Source organism: Muscardinus avellanarius (assembly GCF_963383645.1).
Source record: "Muscardinus avellanarius genome assembly, chromosome: 2".
Classification (NCBI taxonomy): Eukaryota; Metazoa; Chordata; class Mammalia; order Rodentia; family Gliridae; genus Muscardinus; species Muscardinus avellanarius.
The window spans coordinates 202,464,455-202,480,095 of record NC_137787.1 but is presented as its reverse complement, the minus strand read 5'-3'; the positions used below and the strand labels follow the sequence as shown (position 1 = coordinate 202,480,095).

Below are 15,641 nucleotides of genomic sequence, written 5' to 3'. Positions count from 1 at the left end.
AAGTAATCTCGAAGTTGCCCCTTATTGTATTATTTGTGTAAAGCATTTGTATTAAAAACAAGTTTGACTACTAGATTATAGAGTCTGCTCTGATTTACAGAATAAGCAAGCCACTTACTCTGGTGTTGCTCTCAGGAGGTTACCTGAGGGAAGTGAAACTTAACCGTTCAGTATCTGGAGGTATCAAGAGGTGACTTTTATTATAGACTATATATAGTGCAGTGACTTGGCAGGCTTGTTATTTACTGCCTACCCACAGCCTCTGCCCTGTTTCTCACTTTATTTCCGTCTCACATGTACAGACATGCTCATTACAGGTGTTTGCACTTTATTTGTCACAACAGGCATCAGCAGGCACAAGTTTTATGTATATACGTTTAACAGTGTGGTTGCTTTCAAACTGGGAAAGACAGGGTTTCATATTGCACACCCTTTCCTACTCATTGGAGCCTGGACTTAATCAGAGCCAAGTACCTGTCGGTGGGTCCCTGTGATGACATCAGGTCCCTGCCTTGTCCTCATAGGCTGAATGTGCTGCAGAGAATTTGTGCACAGCCAGGCATGGTGGACACACTTGTAATCCCAGGACTTGGGAGGCTGAGACAGGAGGATCACAGGTGGCCGCCAGCCTCAACTACTTAGTGAGGCCCTCTGCAACTTAATAAGACCCTGTTTCAAAACAAAATAATAATAAAAAATAGGGCTGGGAGTGTAGCTCAGAGGTAGAATGCCCCTGGGTTCAATCCCCAGAACCACAAAAGAGAGGGGGGGGGAGGGATGGGACTGTGCTAAAATTTTCAGAAAAAAAATACAGTTAAACTATCTACAAAGAGAACTATGTAGCGATTGGAGTGTGTTTTCTATAAAAGGTCCATTCTTGTTTTTGAAGATTAGACTTTATTTGTTGCTGTATAGATGTGTCATTTCAGTTTTCAGAAGACTCGGGAGTCTTTTTAACTGATGAAGAACAAGGTTCTGGCTTCCTGTAATTCTGAAGTGGGGTCACCCATGACACCTAAGTCCCTTGAGCACAGAGGCTTTAGGAGCAGAGGCCAGCAGCTCTGCAGTGGCTTCATTGGCTTTCCCGCTTCTTTTGCATCCCAAAGCATAAACTTAAGTCATCTCAGAAGGACAAGGTCCGCCAGTTTATGGCATGTACTCAGGCTGGTGAGAGGACTGCCATCCACTGCCTAACGCAGAACGAGTGGAAACTAGATGAGGCCACGGACAGCTTCTTCCAAAACCCAGACGCGTTCTACAGGGAATCCATGCGGAATGCTGTGGACCCGAAGAAACTGGAGCACCTGTATGGCAGGTACAAAGGTAAGGGGTGGCGTGGCAGCAGAACCAGACTGAATAGCATCCCTCACAAGCAGAGGAAACCGGGCAAACCTGGAGCTGCTGATGTTGTGGACAAGGGGCTCTGTGCTGCTGCTTGCTCTCTCCTGACACTCAGCTCCAGAACCCCTCTTCAGTAAAGAGAGGCGGAAAGCGAGGTTTGGGTCGAAAGTCTGATGAGGCGCCAGCCCTCTCACCCCATGTCACCTGTCAGCAATAGTCAGGAAACATCACCGCTTGGAGGCATAGTGCCCTGGCCTGGTTCTGGCTGTGGCCACACCCACTGATACAGTATTCTTTCCAATCATTTCTATCTATGGTGAGTGAGTGTGTGTGTGTGTGTGTGTGTGTGTGTGTGTGTGTGTGTGTGTTGCTAGGGATGGAACCCAGAGGCTTTCTACCTTCGGGCTACACTCCCAGACCTATTTTATAATTTATTTGGAAACAGGGTCTCACTAAGTAGCCGAGGCTGGCTTTGAACCTGTGCGATCCTCCTGTCTCAGCCTCCCAAGTGCTGGGATTACAAGTGTGCGCCACCACGCCCAGCCTCTGTGGTGAATTATTTGTGGTACAATACTACCAAAACATGAGAATAAGTCTGTGAGGTGTGACGTCAGACCTCTCCCCACCTGACACAGCATCTGTTGCCATATTCTACTGGAGAAAAGCTCCTGGCAAAGACACCTCTGAGTTGGCGGTTGGAGCAGTTGTTTTACTGAAGCTCCATGAGATAGAGCTTTGCTTATCAAAATCCAGTGGAGCTCTGCAAGTCTGCATTGAAGAGTACCGACAGATCCAAATTCCTCAGCAAAATCTCAATGCAACAGTTCGTTTATTTTGCTTCTCTTTCCAAATCAAAAAGAGAAAAAAAAAAAATTCACGTAAGCAAGTATCAGCCCAAGTAGAATAATTTCCTTGGCTTTACAGACAGGAGAATTGCAGGTTCAAGGCCAGCCTCGGCAACCTTGCAAGACCCTCTTTCAAAACAAAAAATAAAAAGCCTGAGGGTACAGCTTAGAGGTGGAATGCCACAGGATTCCCCACAAAGGAAATGAAGCGGCAGTCATCCTTCGGCTCACAGAGTTGTGAGAACAGTGCGGAGTGTTACAAATCCTCTGTCGGTATCTTTTATAGCAGTTGCATTTGGGCAAACTGGAATTTGTAAACTTGAATTTTTATTTCTCTTTAAGGTAGACAAACGCTAGGCAATTGCTCTACCACTGCACTGCATATTTCCAGCTAGAAGTTGTTATTGTGTGCTGCGTGGACTCAGAGCCAGTGCCTTAAACATGCTAGACAGGCACTCTACCACTGAGTTATGCCCTCACTCCCCCCGTTTCTTTTTGAGGGACTTTGTGGAGGAATTTGGATCTGTCGATCCTCTTCAATGCAGAAACAATTTATATATTTCTTAATGATGAAATAGCCCCAAGGAAGTTTCAAAGACTTTTTCCCCCCTTAAAACCTAGGCTTGGGATATAGCTCAATGATGAGTACTTTCCTAGCATGCTTGAGGCCCTGGGTTCAGTCTCCAGCTCTTAAAGAGACAGAGAGGAGGTGGGCGTGGTGGCGCACGCTTGTGATCCCAGTACCTGGGAGGCTGAGATGGGAGAATCACGCAGGTTTGAAGCCAGCAACCAACCCTAGCCCCTGGGATCCATCCCCAGTACCACACAAAAAGAGGGGGGAAAGGGGGAGAAAGAGGAAGGAGGGGAAGGAGGAGAAAGGGAAAAGGAGAGGAGGGAAGGGAGAGAGAGGGAAAGGGAAAGAATGAGAGATGGATTTACATTTTAAGGATAGGACTGTTTTCTGGATAAAGTTTTGTCGCTCACTGGTTTTTTTTTTTTTTTTTTTTTTTTTTTTTTTTTTTTTTTGCGGGTCTGGGGATGGATGGAACCCAGGGGCAATTCTACCTCCAAGCTACACCCCCTGCCCTATTTCCTATTTTTTATTCTTTATTTTGAAACAGGGTCTCACTGAGTTGCAGAGGGCCTCACTAAGTAGCTGAGGCCGTCCGCGAACCGCGATCCTCCTGTCTCAGCCTCCCGAATGCTGGGATGACGAGCGTGCACCCCCACGCCCGGCTCTGCTCACTGTTTCTTGCGTAGTAGTAGGGTAACTGCAGTCCATCCATCCATGTAGGTGAAACGCTCTTGTATAAAACTATGTAATAGGGTGGTATGATTCTAACACCGATTTCAGGGTTATGTTCAAGGTAGTATAACTTGTTCTCCCCTCATAACTACAGACCCACAAGACGAAAACAAAATTGGAATTGATGGGATTCAGCAGTTTTGTGATGATCTGAGTCTGGACCCTGCCAGCCTCAGCGTTTTGGTCATAGCGTGGAAGTTCAGGGCCGCAACCCAGTGTGAATTCAGCAGGAAGGAGTTTGTGAATGGCATGGCAGAACTTGGGTGAGTAAATTCTTGGTTTAAATTTTTCATACTCATCAATGTTCTTTGGTAACTTACAAATATCTTAGGTATCTGCACCATTAAACCTTCTATTTCTCTTTAAATTCTAGTTCCAAATTTTACTTGCTGTTTTTATTCACATTATCCCTTTATTAAGTCATTTTCATCTGAGCATACTTGCACATGCCTGTAACCCTAGAACTTGAGAGGCCAAGAGAGGAGGATTGCAGGTTTGAGGCCAGGCTGAGCAATTTAGCAAGACCCTATTAAAAACAAAAACAAAAACAAAAAAACCCCGGGCCAATTGTAGTAATGCAAGCAGTGCATTGCTATGGTCCAAGGACTGGAGAGGCTAAGACAGGATCACGATTCATGGCAGCCTCAGCAACGTCAACCCTGCTTCAAAACAGAAAACAAAATAAGGCTAGGCTGGTCAGACATAGAGTGCCGCTGATTCAATCCCTGGGAACAAAAGGGGTGGGGGAGGATAAGTAGCGCAGAGGTAGAATGTCCCTAGGTTTTTTGTTGTTGTTGTTTTGGGTATTTTGGCAATCCAAAAAAGAATCCTTATTCTTTTCTATGTCTTTCCAATTTTCAGTTGACAGTAAGTACTAGGGTTTTTTTCAGCCATTCAATTTATTTTATGCTATGATAATATGTATTATATTGGATATGTAATTTATCATGTTGCGATATTAAACATTACTAAAGTATCATTTCTACAGGGTTGGAACTAATAACTTAAGATGTTTCTCATTTATCAAATGAGTCATAGATATAAATGGAAACACATGAAATAACTTTCTTTGGCCATAAAGCTTATCAGACTGATTCTTGAACTGGTGTAAAAGCTGTGTTTGACTTCCTGACATTACTAATACTCTGAATTCAGTGTTGAACTCTGAAGAGAACATTGTTTAAACTAATGGAAACAAAAATGTGACTCTTATGTTTTATTGTTTGTTTGTTTGCTGACACTGGGGATCAAACCCAGGGGACTTCTGCCTCTGAACTACACCCCAGGCCTATTTTGTTTTATTATCACTATTATTATTATTTTTTTTTTTTTTTTTTGCAGTGCTGGGGATGGAACCCAGGGGCATGCTACCTCCAAGCGGAGACCCCCAGCCCTATTTTTTATTCTTTATTTTGAAACAGGGTCTCACTGAGTTGCAGAGGGCCTCACTAAGTAGCTGAGGCTGTCCACCAACTGTGATCCTCTTATCTCAGCCTCCAAATGCTGGGATTACAAGTGCACATCACCATGCCCAGCTTATTTTTTTATTTGTGTGTGTGTGTGTGTGTGTGTGTGTGTGTGTGTGTGTGTAGTACTGAGGGTGGAACCCAGGAGTTTTTCTACCTCCAGGCTACACTCCCAGACCTAGTTTATACTTTATTTGGAAACAGGGTCTCACTAAGTTGCTGAGAGCCTCACTAAGTAGCTGAAGCTGGCTTCGAACCTGTGCGATCCTCCTGTCTCAGCCTCCCAAGTGCTGGGATTACAAACATGTGCCACCACACCGGGTTATTTTTTACTTTTGAAACAGGGTCTCACTAAGTTGCTGAAGGTCTTGCTAAGTTGCAGAGGCAGGCTGTGATCCTGTGGTCCTCTGTCAGCCTCCTGAGTGCCGGGACTACAGGTGTGTGCGCCACCGTGATTATTAACGAAGCACATCCCTTCCTGGGATGCGTGCCTGTTGAAGTGTGTGCATGTGTGCTGGGATGCCTGTGAAGACACTGACAGCACTGACTGATGAGAGAGAAGAAACAGCCCAAGTGTTTGATGTCGGTAGATCTGCAGATTATAGCACACAGGTAGAGTGGAATTTCATGTGGCAAGGAAACGAACCCGCCGGAGCCTCATGGCCCCCAGAAGCAAGCTTCAGGACAGAGAGGCGCACATGCAACCCAGGCCCTGCTGTCCTCACGCTCAGAGCCACGTGCAGGAGGTGGCGAGGGGACAGGAAGTCAGGGTGCACGGCACAGAGGTCAGCCAGGCATGCTTGTGCAGGAGAGGTGCGAGAGGGAGCCCACACCGCCGGCCAGGCCCTGCCCCTGGCCGGGGCTAGCCTGTTGGTCACAGCCTCCTGCGGGCGCACATGTACTCATGGGCTTTGCTGGTTGCTCCCAGGGTTTCTTCAGTGCTCTCTCACTCTGCTCCACGTGATGAGTGGATAAATAAAGTATAGCACTTACTCTTTTCCGTGCTGTGCAGTTGAAATATTTTTAAAAAGGAAAAACCAGACATGGTGGCACAAACCTCTAATCCCAGTACTTGGGAGGCTGAGACGTAGGATCACAGTTCAAGACCAGCCTCAGCAACTTAGACCCTGTTTCAAAATGAAAAAGTAAAATAAGGCTGAAAGTATAGCTCAGAGAGGGAGAGTACCCCTTGGTTCAATTCCCAGTACTATATTTTTTCTTTTCTTTTTTTTTTTTTTTTTTTTTTTTTTTTTGTGTGTGTGTGTGTGTGTGTGTGTGTGTGTGTGTGTGTGTGTGTTACTGGAGATCGAACCCAGGGGCATTTTACCTCTGAGATACATCCTCAGCCCTGTTTTTTTATTCTTTATTTTGAAACAGGGTCCTACTAAATTGTAGAATGGCCTCACTAAGTAGTGGAGGCTGGCTGCAAACCTACAATCCTCCTGTTTCAGCCTCCTAAGTACTGGGATTACAAGCGTGCCTGCCATGCCCGGCTCCCCAGTACTATTAAAAGAAAAATAAGATTTTGTTTTGTTCTACATTTCTACCTTAAAGCTATCTGATTTATATTTTTACTGAGGTTTTTGTTTGTTTTCTTTTGTGGTTCTAGAGATTGAACTGAACCAAAAACAAACAAAACCAGTGTGAGTCTTTTGATAGAGGTTTTATAATACCTAGCTGCTTTAAATCCATCTTGCCAGTTGGGCATGATGGCACACACTTATAATCCCAGTACTCAAGAGGCTGAGACAGGAGGATCACAAGTTTGAACCCAGCCTCAGCTACTTAGTGAGCCCCACACACAACTTGAGACCCTGTTTCAAAATAAAGAATAAGAAATAGGGCTGGAGTGTATCTGGGAGGTAGAATGCACCTGGGTTCCACCCCCAGTACCGGAAAAAAATAATAATAATCCACCTTGCCACCATGAAGAGGCCCCTGAGTGCTTGGGAGCACAGTGCTTCCCTTGTTGGCAGCCCAGGGCTGTTGGCAGGCAGGACCCAATCCCATGGCCACTGAGGAAGCAGAGACCTTGCCTAGGTCTCTGCCATCTGTGGGGCCTTGGCCTCACCGCGTAGTCAGCTACAGTGCCAGACCACACCCTATTCCAGCTCACAAGAAGAGGTCAGGCTATTCCGTTTTTTCCTTTAAAGACACTTTTGCTCAGAAATAGTTCACAAAGCCGGGTGTGGTAGCACATACTTGTAATCTCAGTACTTGGAAGGCTGAGACAGAAGGATCAGAGGTTTGAGGACAGCCTTAGTAAGTAGTGAGACTCTCATCAACCTAGTGAGACCATTTCAAACCAAACACAAAAAGGGCTGGGGCTGTAGCTTGGAGGTAGAATGCCCCTGGGCTCAATCCCCAGTAACCCCTGCACCCCCCAAAATGGAGTAGTAGTAGTAGTAGTTCATATACCATACCATGAATGGAGATTCATTTAAAGTCCACAGTCCAGGGGTCTTGGAATATTCACAGAGCTGTGTGGCCGTCCCCAGCCACCTGGGGCATTTCCAGCCCGTGTTCACACCCCATCACTCCAAGCCTTGGCCTCGCGGTCCTGAGTGCACCTGGGTGCAGTCATGGGGGGCGGAGGGGGAGCCTTAGGCATGTCTGCCGCAGCTCACAGACCCGTCTTGCAGGTGTGACAGCACTGAGAAACTCAAAGCCCTTCTACCCCGGCTGGAGCAGGAGCTTAAGGACTCTGCCAAGTTCAAAGACTTCTATCAGTTTACCTTTACCTTTGCAAGGAACCCTGGGCAAAAGGGTTTAGGTGAGTACAGAGCCCATACCGGCCAGGCGTCCTCTCGCATCAGCGCGGCGACCGTCCTGCTGCCCTCCAGATTGCTTTGCTCTGCTTTTTGGTCATATGCCTGAAATCTCCCCAACAGTGTGTCTTAACTCTGGCTAAGTGCTTGGATTTTAAAGAGTGCACTGGAGTGCAGGCAGTCGGTTTCTCCTCGCTGAGTGGCGAGCTGAGCCAGCCCCAGCGAGCCTGAGTTCATAACACACTCCAGACCAGTCTGCGTGGAACGTACCTCAGTCCTCCTCTAAGCCCTGCGGGACTTAGCTTGCGCTTTGAGAGACTTTTTTTTTTTTTTTTTTTTTTTTTTTTTTGGCAGTACTGGGGATGGAACCCAGGGGTATAATACACTCCCAGCCCTATTTTTTATTCTTTATTTTGAAACAGGGTCTCACTGATTGCAAAGGGCCTCACTAAGTCACTGAGGCTGTCCTTGAACCACAATCCTCCTGTTTTAGCCTCCCGAGTGCTGGGGTTACAAGCGTGCACCACACACCCAAGTTGGAAGGCTTTTAACTTAAGTTTTCAGTTTGAGATTTTGGCTATTTGAGGGTTTGATGTTATATGTTTTGCACTTAAGTATATGATTTATTTCTGGTTTATCTATTCCCAAAGTCTTATCCATGTTGACCTATACTTAGTTGCCCAGTATGTGTAACAGACTCTGTTTAGTAAATACAAAATCTCTTACAAGTTTGTAGGCAGTAATTATATGGTCTTTATGAGGATTAAATGGGCATATTACAAAGTATGCTTTGAAGAAAAACTTGTATAGGCTGTTTGGAAGACAGACCATACATTCATATACTTTGGAAAAGGTAAATTGATTGCTATACTTTTCTTATAGTCAAAACTATCCTTCCTGCTTTTTTTTTTTCTCTCTCTCTCTCTTACAAAAGCATTCATTGCTTCTAACATCAAGTGTGAAAAAGGTGTAAAGGAGCTGGGCATAGTGGCACACACCTGTAATCCCAGCACATGGGGGAATTGAGACGGGAGGACCGCAGGTTCGCAGCCAGCCTCAGCATCTTAATGAGGCTCCCCACAACTTAGTGAGACTTGGGTCCAGGAGGCCTTCGTGGTAGGCTGTCGTCGCTCGATGATGGCCTAGCCACTGTGTGGACGGCTGTGGGAGTGACGCAGAGAGCTTTGTCCCACTCTCCTTCCTGTGTGTGTCTGTCATGTGTCGGGATCATGAGTACCATGGTGCCGTTTTATAGACAAGGTCTTGCGGTGTTTCTCAGGCCCGCTCTGCTCCTGGGCTCGAGGGACCCTCCTGCCTCAGCCTCCCAATTTCTGGGACTGCTGACGTCACCACCACTCTCAGCTATTCTGTGGATTCGTTGAGATGTCTCTTCGGCCTGTGCCAAGCTGGGCAGGCCTACCAGGGCAGCTGCAGTCCTTGGCTCACGTTGTCCTTTGTGGTGCAGGGATCTAGCCCAGGCCTCGCACACGGGCGGGCTCCACCGCTGGCCCATGTCCTTAGGACAACATGAAACTCCTTAAAAGCCAGCTACAGTGACACGTGCCTGTAATCCTAGTACTTACGAGGTTCCAGGCCAACATGCATTAACTTAGTAAGACCCTGTTTCAGAATAATAAAGAAAAATAAAACCTCTGTTGGCTTTAGAACCTTGATATTTGAGGAAATAAGGTTTCATATAATAAGCTAATTTTATGTCAGCTCCCCCCATCTTCATTTTGACAGAGAGCACATCATTGTTAACCTTAGATGGAGCACTGCAAGCGTGGATCTGAAATAGTTACATCTTCTGATGTTTCTTAATCAGAAGATGAGACTTTTTTAGAGGTTCATAGAATATCACTACCAAAAAGATGTAGCAGTAGCAAGCTCCCACCCTAATGTCAGCCTCAGGTTTTGCCATTTGTGGTTTGTTACTGTTTTTATTTTGCAAATGGCCAGGTTCATTGGGACAGTGAAACATTTTCACAATGTAATATTAGATATTGAAAATTCCTACATGTACTTTCTAGTCATGTAATTGACACACAAACCACCCATGAGTAATTAGATGGTAAATATAAGCCATAAAACTGTTTTCTTCCCTCCCCAGGTTCAGCTCCATTTCCCAGTGCAAGAGCTTGTCATCATTAAGATGAGTCGAATGTAGCTATCACTTAGGGTTCTTCCTAAGTGGTAAGGATGTAGGCTTATAAGCAGGACGGGACTAATCATCTTAGCCTTACTCTGCGGGTCCCATAGGTAAGGCTTAGAGAGCTCCTCCATGTGCCTGATACTCGGAACTTTCCGGCTCTGTCTGTCTTTCTCATTGAGACCCAGGGTGCTAAAAGCAGGTCTGCGGCAAACCCTGAAAACACAGGGAGCAGACGCCACACTTGGTTGCTGCCTGTTCATCTCTCACCTGTCCAGCGTTAGCAGTGACAGCCCTGGAGATCTCGGGGTAGAGCTCGAACTTGAATCGTTCCTTCCAAGTGAGAGTAAACCAGATGGAGAAGAGGATATCCCAGTAGCTGTTTAATTGGGCACTGTGCACTTAAGCTCATCGGTTACCTAAACATACCTATTAACCTGTTTTGCATTAGTTGATCCAACACACATAAGCATGTATTAGACATCTGTTGCCTGCCAGTGTTGGTGCAAGGCGCTCCCGCCTAAGACATGGCTTCTCAGCCCCTTCCTGTACTTGCTGTGTCAAGCATATAAAAAATAGTCCTTGCCAGGCATGGTGGCACACACTTGTAATCATAGGACTTAGGAGGCTGAGACAGGAGGATCGCAGGTTCTCAGCCAGCCTCAGCAATTTAGTGAGGCCCTCTGCAACTTAATGAGACCCTATTTCAAAATAAAATAATAAAATAAGGCTGGGGGTGTAGCTCAGAGGTAGAATACCCCTGGGTTCCATTCCAAGTACCCCCCCCAAAAAATTTTTTAATGTCTAATGACCAGAGAATTAAGTCAGTACTCCAAGAAGTCGTGGCGTGGATGTACTGTTCTAGTGTTTCCATTAGACGCCCTTAAGGTGGAGCCTTCAGGCATGGGTTTGCATAGAGTGCCTAAGTAGTCACTGCCTTCCTTCCAGTCAGGGAGAAAATGAGGACATTGGCTTTGATCGATAAGCAACCTACACTCTTAAATTATTTATCAGTGAAAATGCTTTTCCTGATATGTGCTGGTTTGTCTTGACTGCACAGTGAGAAATTCAAAGTACTTAGACTGCCTGCATGATTTGCTTGTGAATCAGATCATTCTAAAACTTTAAGACTGTTCATTTGAATACTGATGAAGCAGGCGGTTGGAAAGAGTGGGTCCCTTCTTTTCCAAAGGAGTTGTTAATTTGCAGCTCATCACTTGGAAAGGGCAGCAGCCTATTTTTAAAATTAATGATATGTATATTAATAGTTGCCAGGTCAGGTCTAAAGAAAGCCAGACATATGTGACATCTGAGTCTCCAAAACAGATTAATTGGGGAATATTTACTTGCATGTCCAAATAATGTAGTACACAATTTCTTTTTTTCACAAAATTTTCTCAGATTTATAAAATTAAGTTATACACTATTTTCAGGAACATTTGTGTTGAGATTAGGCCTCGTATGACTCTTGAGGAAGACTGCCAAATTTTATTGAGTCAGTGTCATTTTGTATGCAGAAAAAGATTGAGATTTATTAACTATTCTTTTTCTTTTTTGCCAGATTTAGAAATGGCTATTGCATATTGGAAATTAGTGTTATCGGGAAGGTTTAAATTTTTAGATCTTTGGAATACATTCCTGCTGGTAAGTGTCCTGTTTCTGGCCGTGTCTATCCAGTCAGAAGGGGAGGCCAGCCCCTCTGAGTCTGCGTGTACCCCTAACCAAAGCGTCCCACGTGGGAGTTCTGGGTCCACTCGTCCTGCCCAGAGACGTCAGGCGCTGGGCGAGATCACCGCCAGGATATGGCAGCAGAGCCTCCCCCAGCCTGTTTTTTTGTTTTGTCTTGTTTTTATAGTTTCGCTAAGTTGATGAGAGTTACTTGCTGAGGCTCTCATTGAACCTGCAATCGTCCTGTCTCAGCCTCCTAAGTACCGGGATTATAGGCGTACGCCACACCTGGCTCTAATTCTTCTGTGTGTGTGTGTGTGTGTGGTACTGGGGGTGGAACCCAAGTGCTTTTCTACCTCCGGGCTATACTCCCAGACCTATTTTATACTTTATTTGGAAACGGTCTCACTAAGTTGCTGAGAGGCTCATGAAGTAGCTGAGGCTGACATCAAACCTGTGCGATCCTCCTGTCTCAGCCTCCCAAGCGTGGGGATTACAAGTGTGCACCCCCGTGCCGGGCTGCTCTGATACTATTTTAAAATGCACTTTACAATACTTAAGATGGACAAGAGGCCCAAGTGAGCCCGATAAGGGGGATGGAGCCTGGAAGCCGGCAGCGGGTACGGCTGTGGGCAATTTGAAGTGAGTGGGCACCAGTATGTCCTGATCCAGAAGAGACAATTCCTGGCGATGGCCCAGGCTTCTGTGCTGCCGCAGCAGTGAAAGGAGGCCGTCTTTTGTGTGGCATGAGCAAGTCACGCACCTCTGCTCTGCCCCAGACCTGTGGCCCGGGCAGACAGCTCTGAGCAAGTGCTCCGTTTCTTCATCTGGTGGCAGCACTCGCAGGAGCTGCCTGCCAAGAGTCCTGCGGCTGAGGGGGAGGTTTCAGGTCACCTGCTCCTCACACCAGGGGCTATGTCGTTCCCCCTCAAGGTTGAGAGGCCCATAGCATGAGCCCAAGGCCCCTCCTCTCAACCATCCCATGCCCTCCCGAGAGCCCCAAGCTCATGCACAGGACAGGAAGGCCCCAGAGCAGGGCGCGGCAGCCACGCTCCCCTCAACCAGGTGGGTGCAGGAGCAAGAGTGTCCAAGGAGAAGAACCGCTGCCGAGCAGTGAGGAGCAGCGAGGGTCGCCCTCTGCCCTCTGACCTGCAGCTTGGTAGCTCATGTTGGTGTTGAGCCATAAAACAAGCTGCTCAGCTGTGAAGACTGCACGCACGTAATGGTGTGTCGGTCGGGGGGCGTACACAGAAGACAAGGGAGGAATCGCAGGCGTGGGCGCAGTGCCCTGCCGCACTCCACCTCTGGACGCAGGTGGCACATTAGTCTCCACGCTTCTGGTGTATGAAATACCAAGTGAGGGAGATATTTAAAGAAGTGCCACATCCCTATGGGAAGAAAAATAATGCATAAAAGTTAACTAGAAATAATAACTTGCCTGTTGTTCTGAATTGGCTTGGGATGGAGGTAAAGAATAAAAACACTGCTGCTGCCGGGCATGGTGGGCACGCCTGTCATCCCAGCATTCAGGAGGCTGAGACCGGAGGATCGTGGTTCACAGCCAGCCTCAGCTACTTAGTGAGGCCCGTTGCAACTCAGTGAGACCCTGTTTCAAAATAAAGAATAAACCATAAGGCTGGGGGTGTATCTTGGAGGTAGAATGCCCCTGGGTTCCATCCCCAGTACTGCAAAAAAAAAAAAATTGAAAATGCTGCCCTTCTATTTGACTGAAGTTGCAATCTAGAAGGTTGCTATTTAAAATGTGTGTCTTGTTTTGAAGTGAGCCTGCATTCTGTATTTAGATGCTGACACTGTTGCAGCTCTTAAATTTATACAGAGTGCTGTTAGGACTTTTACTCTTTTTGTGTGTTAGTGTGGGGCTAGGGATTAAACCAGGGGCATTCTTCCTCCAGTTATATCCCTAACCCTACTTTTTGTTCTTTATTTTGAAGCAAGGTCTCACTAAGTTGTGGAGGGCCTCACTAAGTGGTTGTGGCTGGCCACAAACCTGGATCCTCCTGTCTCAGCATCCCAAGTACTGGGATTACAAGCGAGCACCACCACGCCAGGTAGTACTTTCACTCTTGACAGGTTTTGATGGTATTTATTCCTCATCAAGTGAAGGAGAATTGCTTCACTGGAATATCTGAGTGTTTAGCTCTGAATTTTAATCTAGTGGATTTTTTTCTCTTACATGTTAGGAACATCACAAAAGATCGATTCCCAGGGACACATGGAACCTCCTGCTAGACTTTGGAAACATGATTGCAGATGATATGTCTAACTACGATGAAGAAGGTACTAGACCCTAGGACTGGAGGGGTCACCAGAACGCTCACGCCCACTGTGCATGCCAGCCGCCTGCCTCCAGAGCGCGGGGCCAGCACTGGCCTGCCCTATGGGGAGGAGACTGTAGACTCGCTTTCTTGTTAGCTCTTGTAAGTCACAAAACACGCTGCTTAAGCTGAACCAGGTGCCAGCTTCTGTTGGCTATGAAAAAAACATTTTTTTTTTATACTGGGGATTGAACCCAGGAACATTCTACCTCCAAGCAACACCCCTCCTCTAGGTTGTGAGAGTCTCAGTACATTGCTAAGGCTGTCCTTGAACCTATGATCCGCCTGTCTCAGGCTCACCAAGTGCTGGGATTACAGGTATGAGCTACCACGCCTAGCCATAGAGATACTTAAACTTACAGTCCCCCCGGGGGCCTAAGGGCACTGCTTAGAGGCATTTGGTTCCTGTGCAGTGGTCACTGCCCTAGGAAGGAAGAGGACACAGTTCCAGACAGGCCTCCCTCCGGTGCCTCCACTGCCCACCGCTGGCCAGCTCCTGGTGTCCTGGGCCTGGCCACACCGTGGCGGCGTGCAGTTTGTGCCTGTTCTTCAGTTGGCCTGGTTCAGCTTCTGAGCTGAACCTTAAGAGCATCCAGCTCCTGGTAGGCACCTGAGCATGCTGGTTGGATGAAGAGGGAGCGCTCAGCTATCAGGAGCGATAGCTGTGGCCGGTGAGCCAACGTCTGTCTATGCAGAGACAGCTGGCGGCCTGGCGGCGCGCTCGTCGGCCTGGATGAGCTGCGGGAGCTTGCGGCGCTCTGGGCTGGGAGGAGATCGGCTCTTGCTGCGAGTCTTGCTAGGTAGACGGCGGGGAGGCAGCACCCTGGCCGGCAAGAACGCCCGTGACTTGGGGAACTGTGCCCTCCTCCACGCTGGGAGCACAGGTTCGTCTCCTGCCCAGCTGGTCCTGACTGCCCAGAGGCCAGCTGAGGACCAGGAGGGCACAGCACAGCAGCCTGTCATACATGTGCCCTCCACGGAGTGCCTCACCCACCGGGCCTCCTGCAGGGGACTTGGTCAGTATTCGTTGAAAGTTTATGAGCTACATGAACTTAAGAATCATTTAGATTTTTAAAACTGTAAATGTCAGATTTTGAAAAAAGTGGTCGACTTAAAAAAATATCTCTGGCTGGACGTGTTGGCGCACACTTAAATCCCAGTACTTGGGAGCCTGAGACTGGAGGATTGCACCGGTTTGAAGCCAGCCTCAGCTACTTAGGCTCTCCACAACTTAGTGAGACCCTGTCTCAAAATAAAATAAATAATAAATAAATAAATGGGCTGGGGGTGTAGCTTGGAGGTAGAATGCCCCTGGGTTCAATCCCCAACACCACATATAAAAAAACAATCTCTGCAACGCTGCTTTTTAAAGATCTGTGTGTTTGCTTTTCTTTAGGAGCGTGGCCTGTCCTTATAGATGACTTTGTAGAGTACGCACGGCCAGCAGTCGCAGGTGGAAAACACGGCCATTTCTAAGTGGACATGGGGTGATGGACGCCGGGGTCGGCTGCTGTGTGCCTCTGCTGCCGGCCTCAGACGCGTCCTTGCCAGCCGTGAAGCAAATGTCCATCTGCTCCACTCAGAGGCCACAGCGGTGGTTGTGGACACGGTGAGAAGCTCTCAGGATGGCGGCTCGCGGGCGCCTGGTGTTGGTCCTAGCTGCTGCTTCAAGAGATTCTTGCATGATATGTAAAGTAACAGAGCGCCTGTTGTAGGATTGCAGAGCATGCTCTCTGCTTTAAGCTGTACACCAGCAGTTACC

The 15,641-nt window shown here is 47.3% G+C and overlaps 1 protein-coding gene across 1 annotated transcript; it reads left to right on the top strand.

Annotated features, from left to right (window-relative positions):
- Positions 1-1,073: 1,073 nt before the first annotated feature.
- Positions 1,074-15,355, top strand: DCUN1D2 (defective in cullin neddylation 1 domain containing 2; the record flags this gene model as incomplete). The annotated part of the gene is made up of 6 exons (XM_080689634.1): positions 1,074-1,323; positions 3,587-3,755; positions 7,601-7,731; positions 11,437-11,519; positions 13,745-13,841; positions 15,276-15,355. The coding sequence occupies exons 1-6, from the start codon at positions 1,149-1,151 to the stop codon at positions 15,353-15,355; spliced, it is 735 nt and encodes a 244-aa protein (XP_080545760.1). The 5' UTR covers positions 1,074-1,148.
- Between the last annotated feature and the right edge of the window lie 286 nt (positions 15,356-15,641).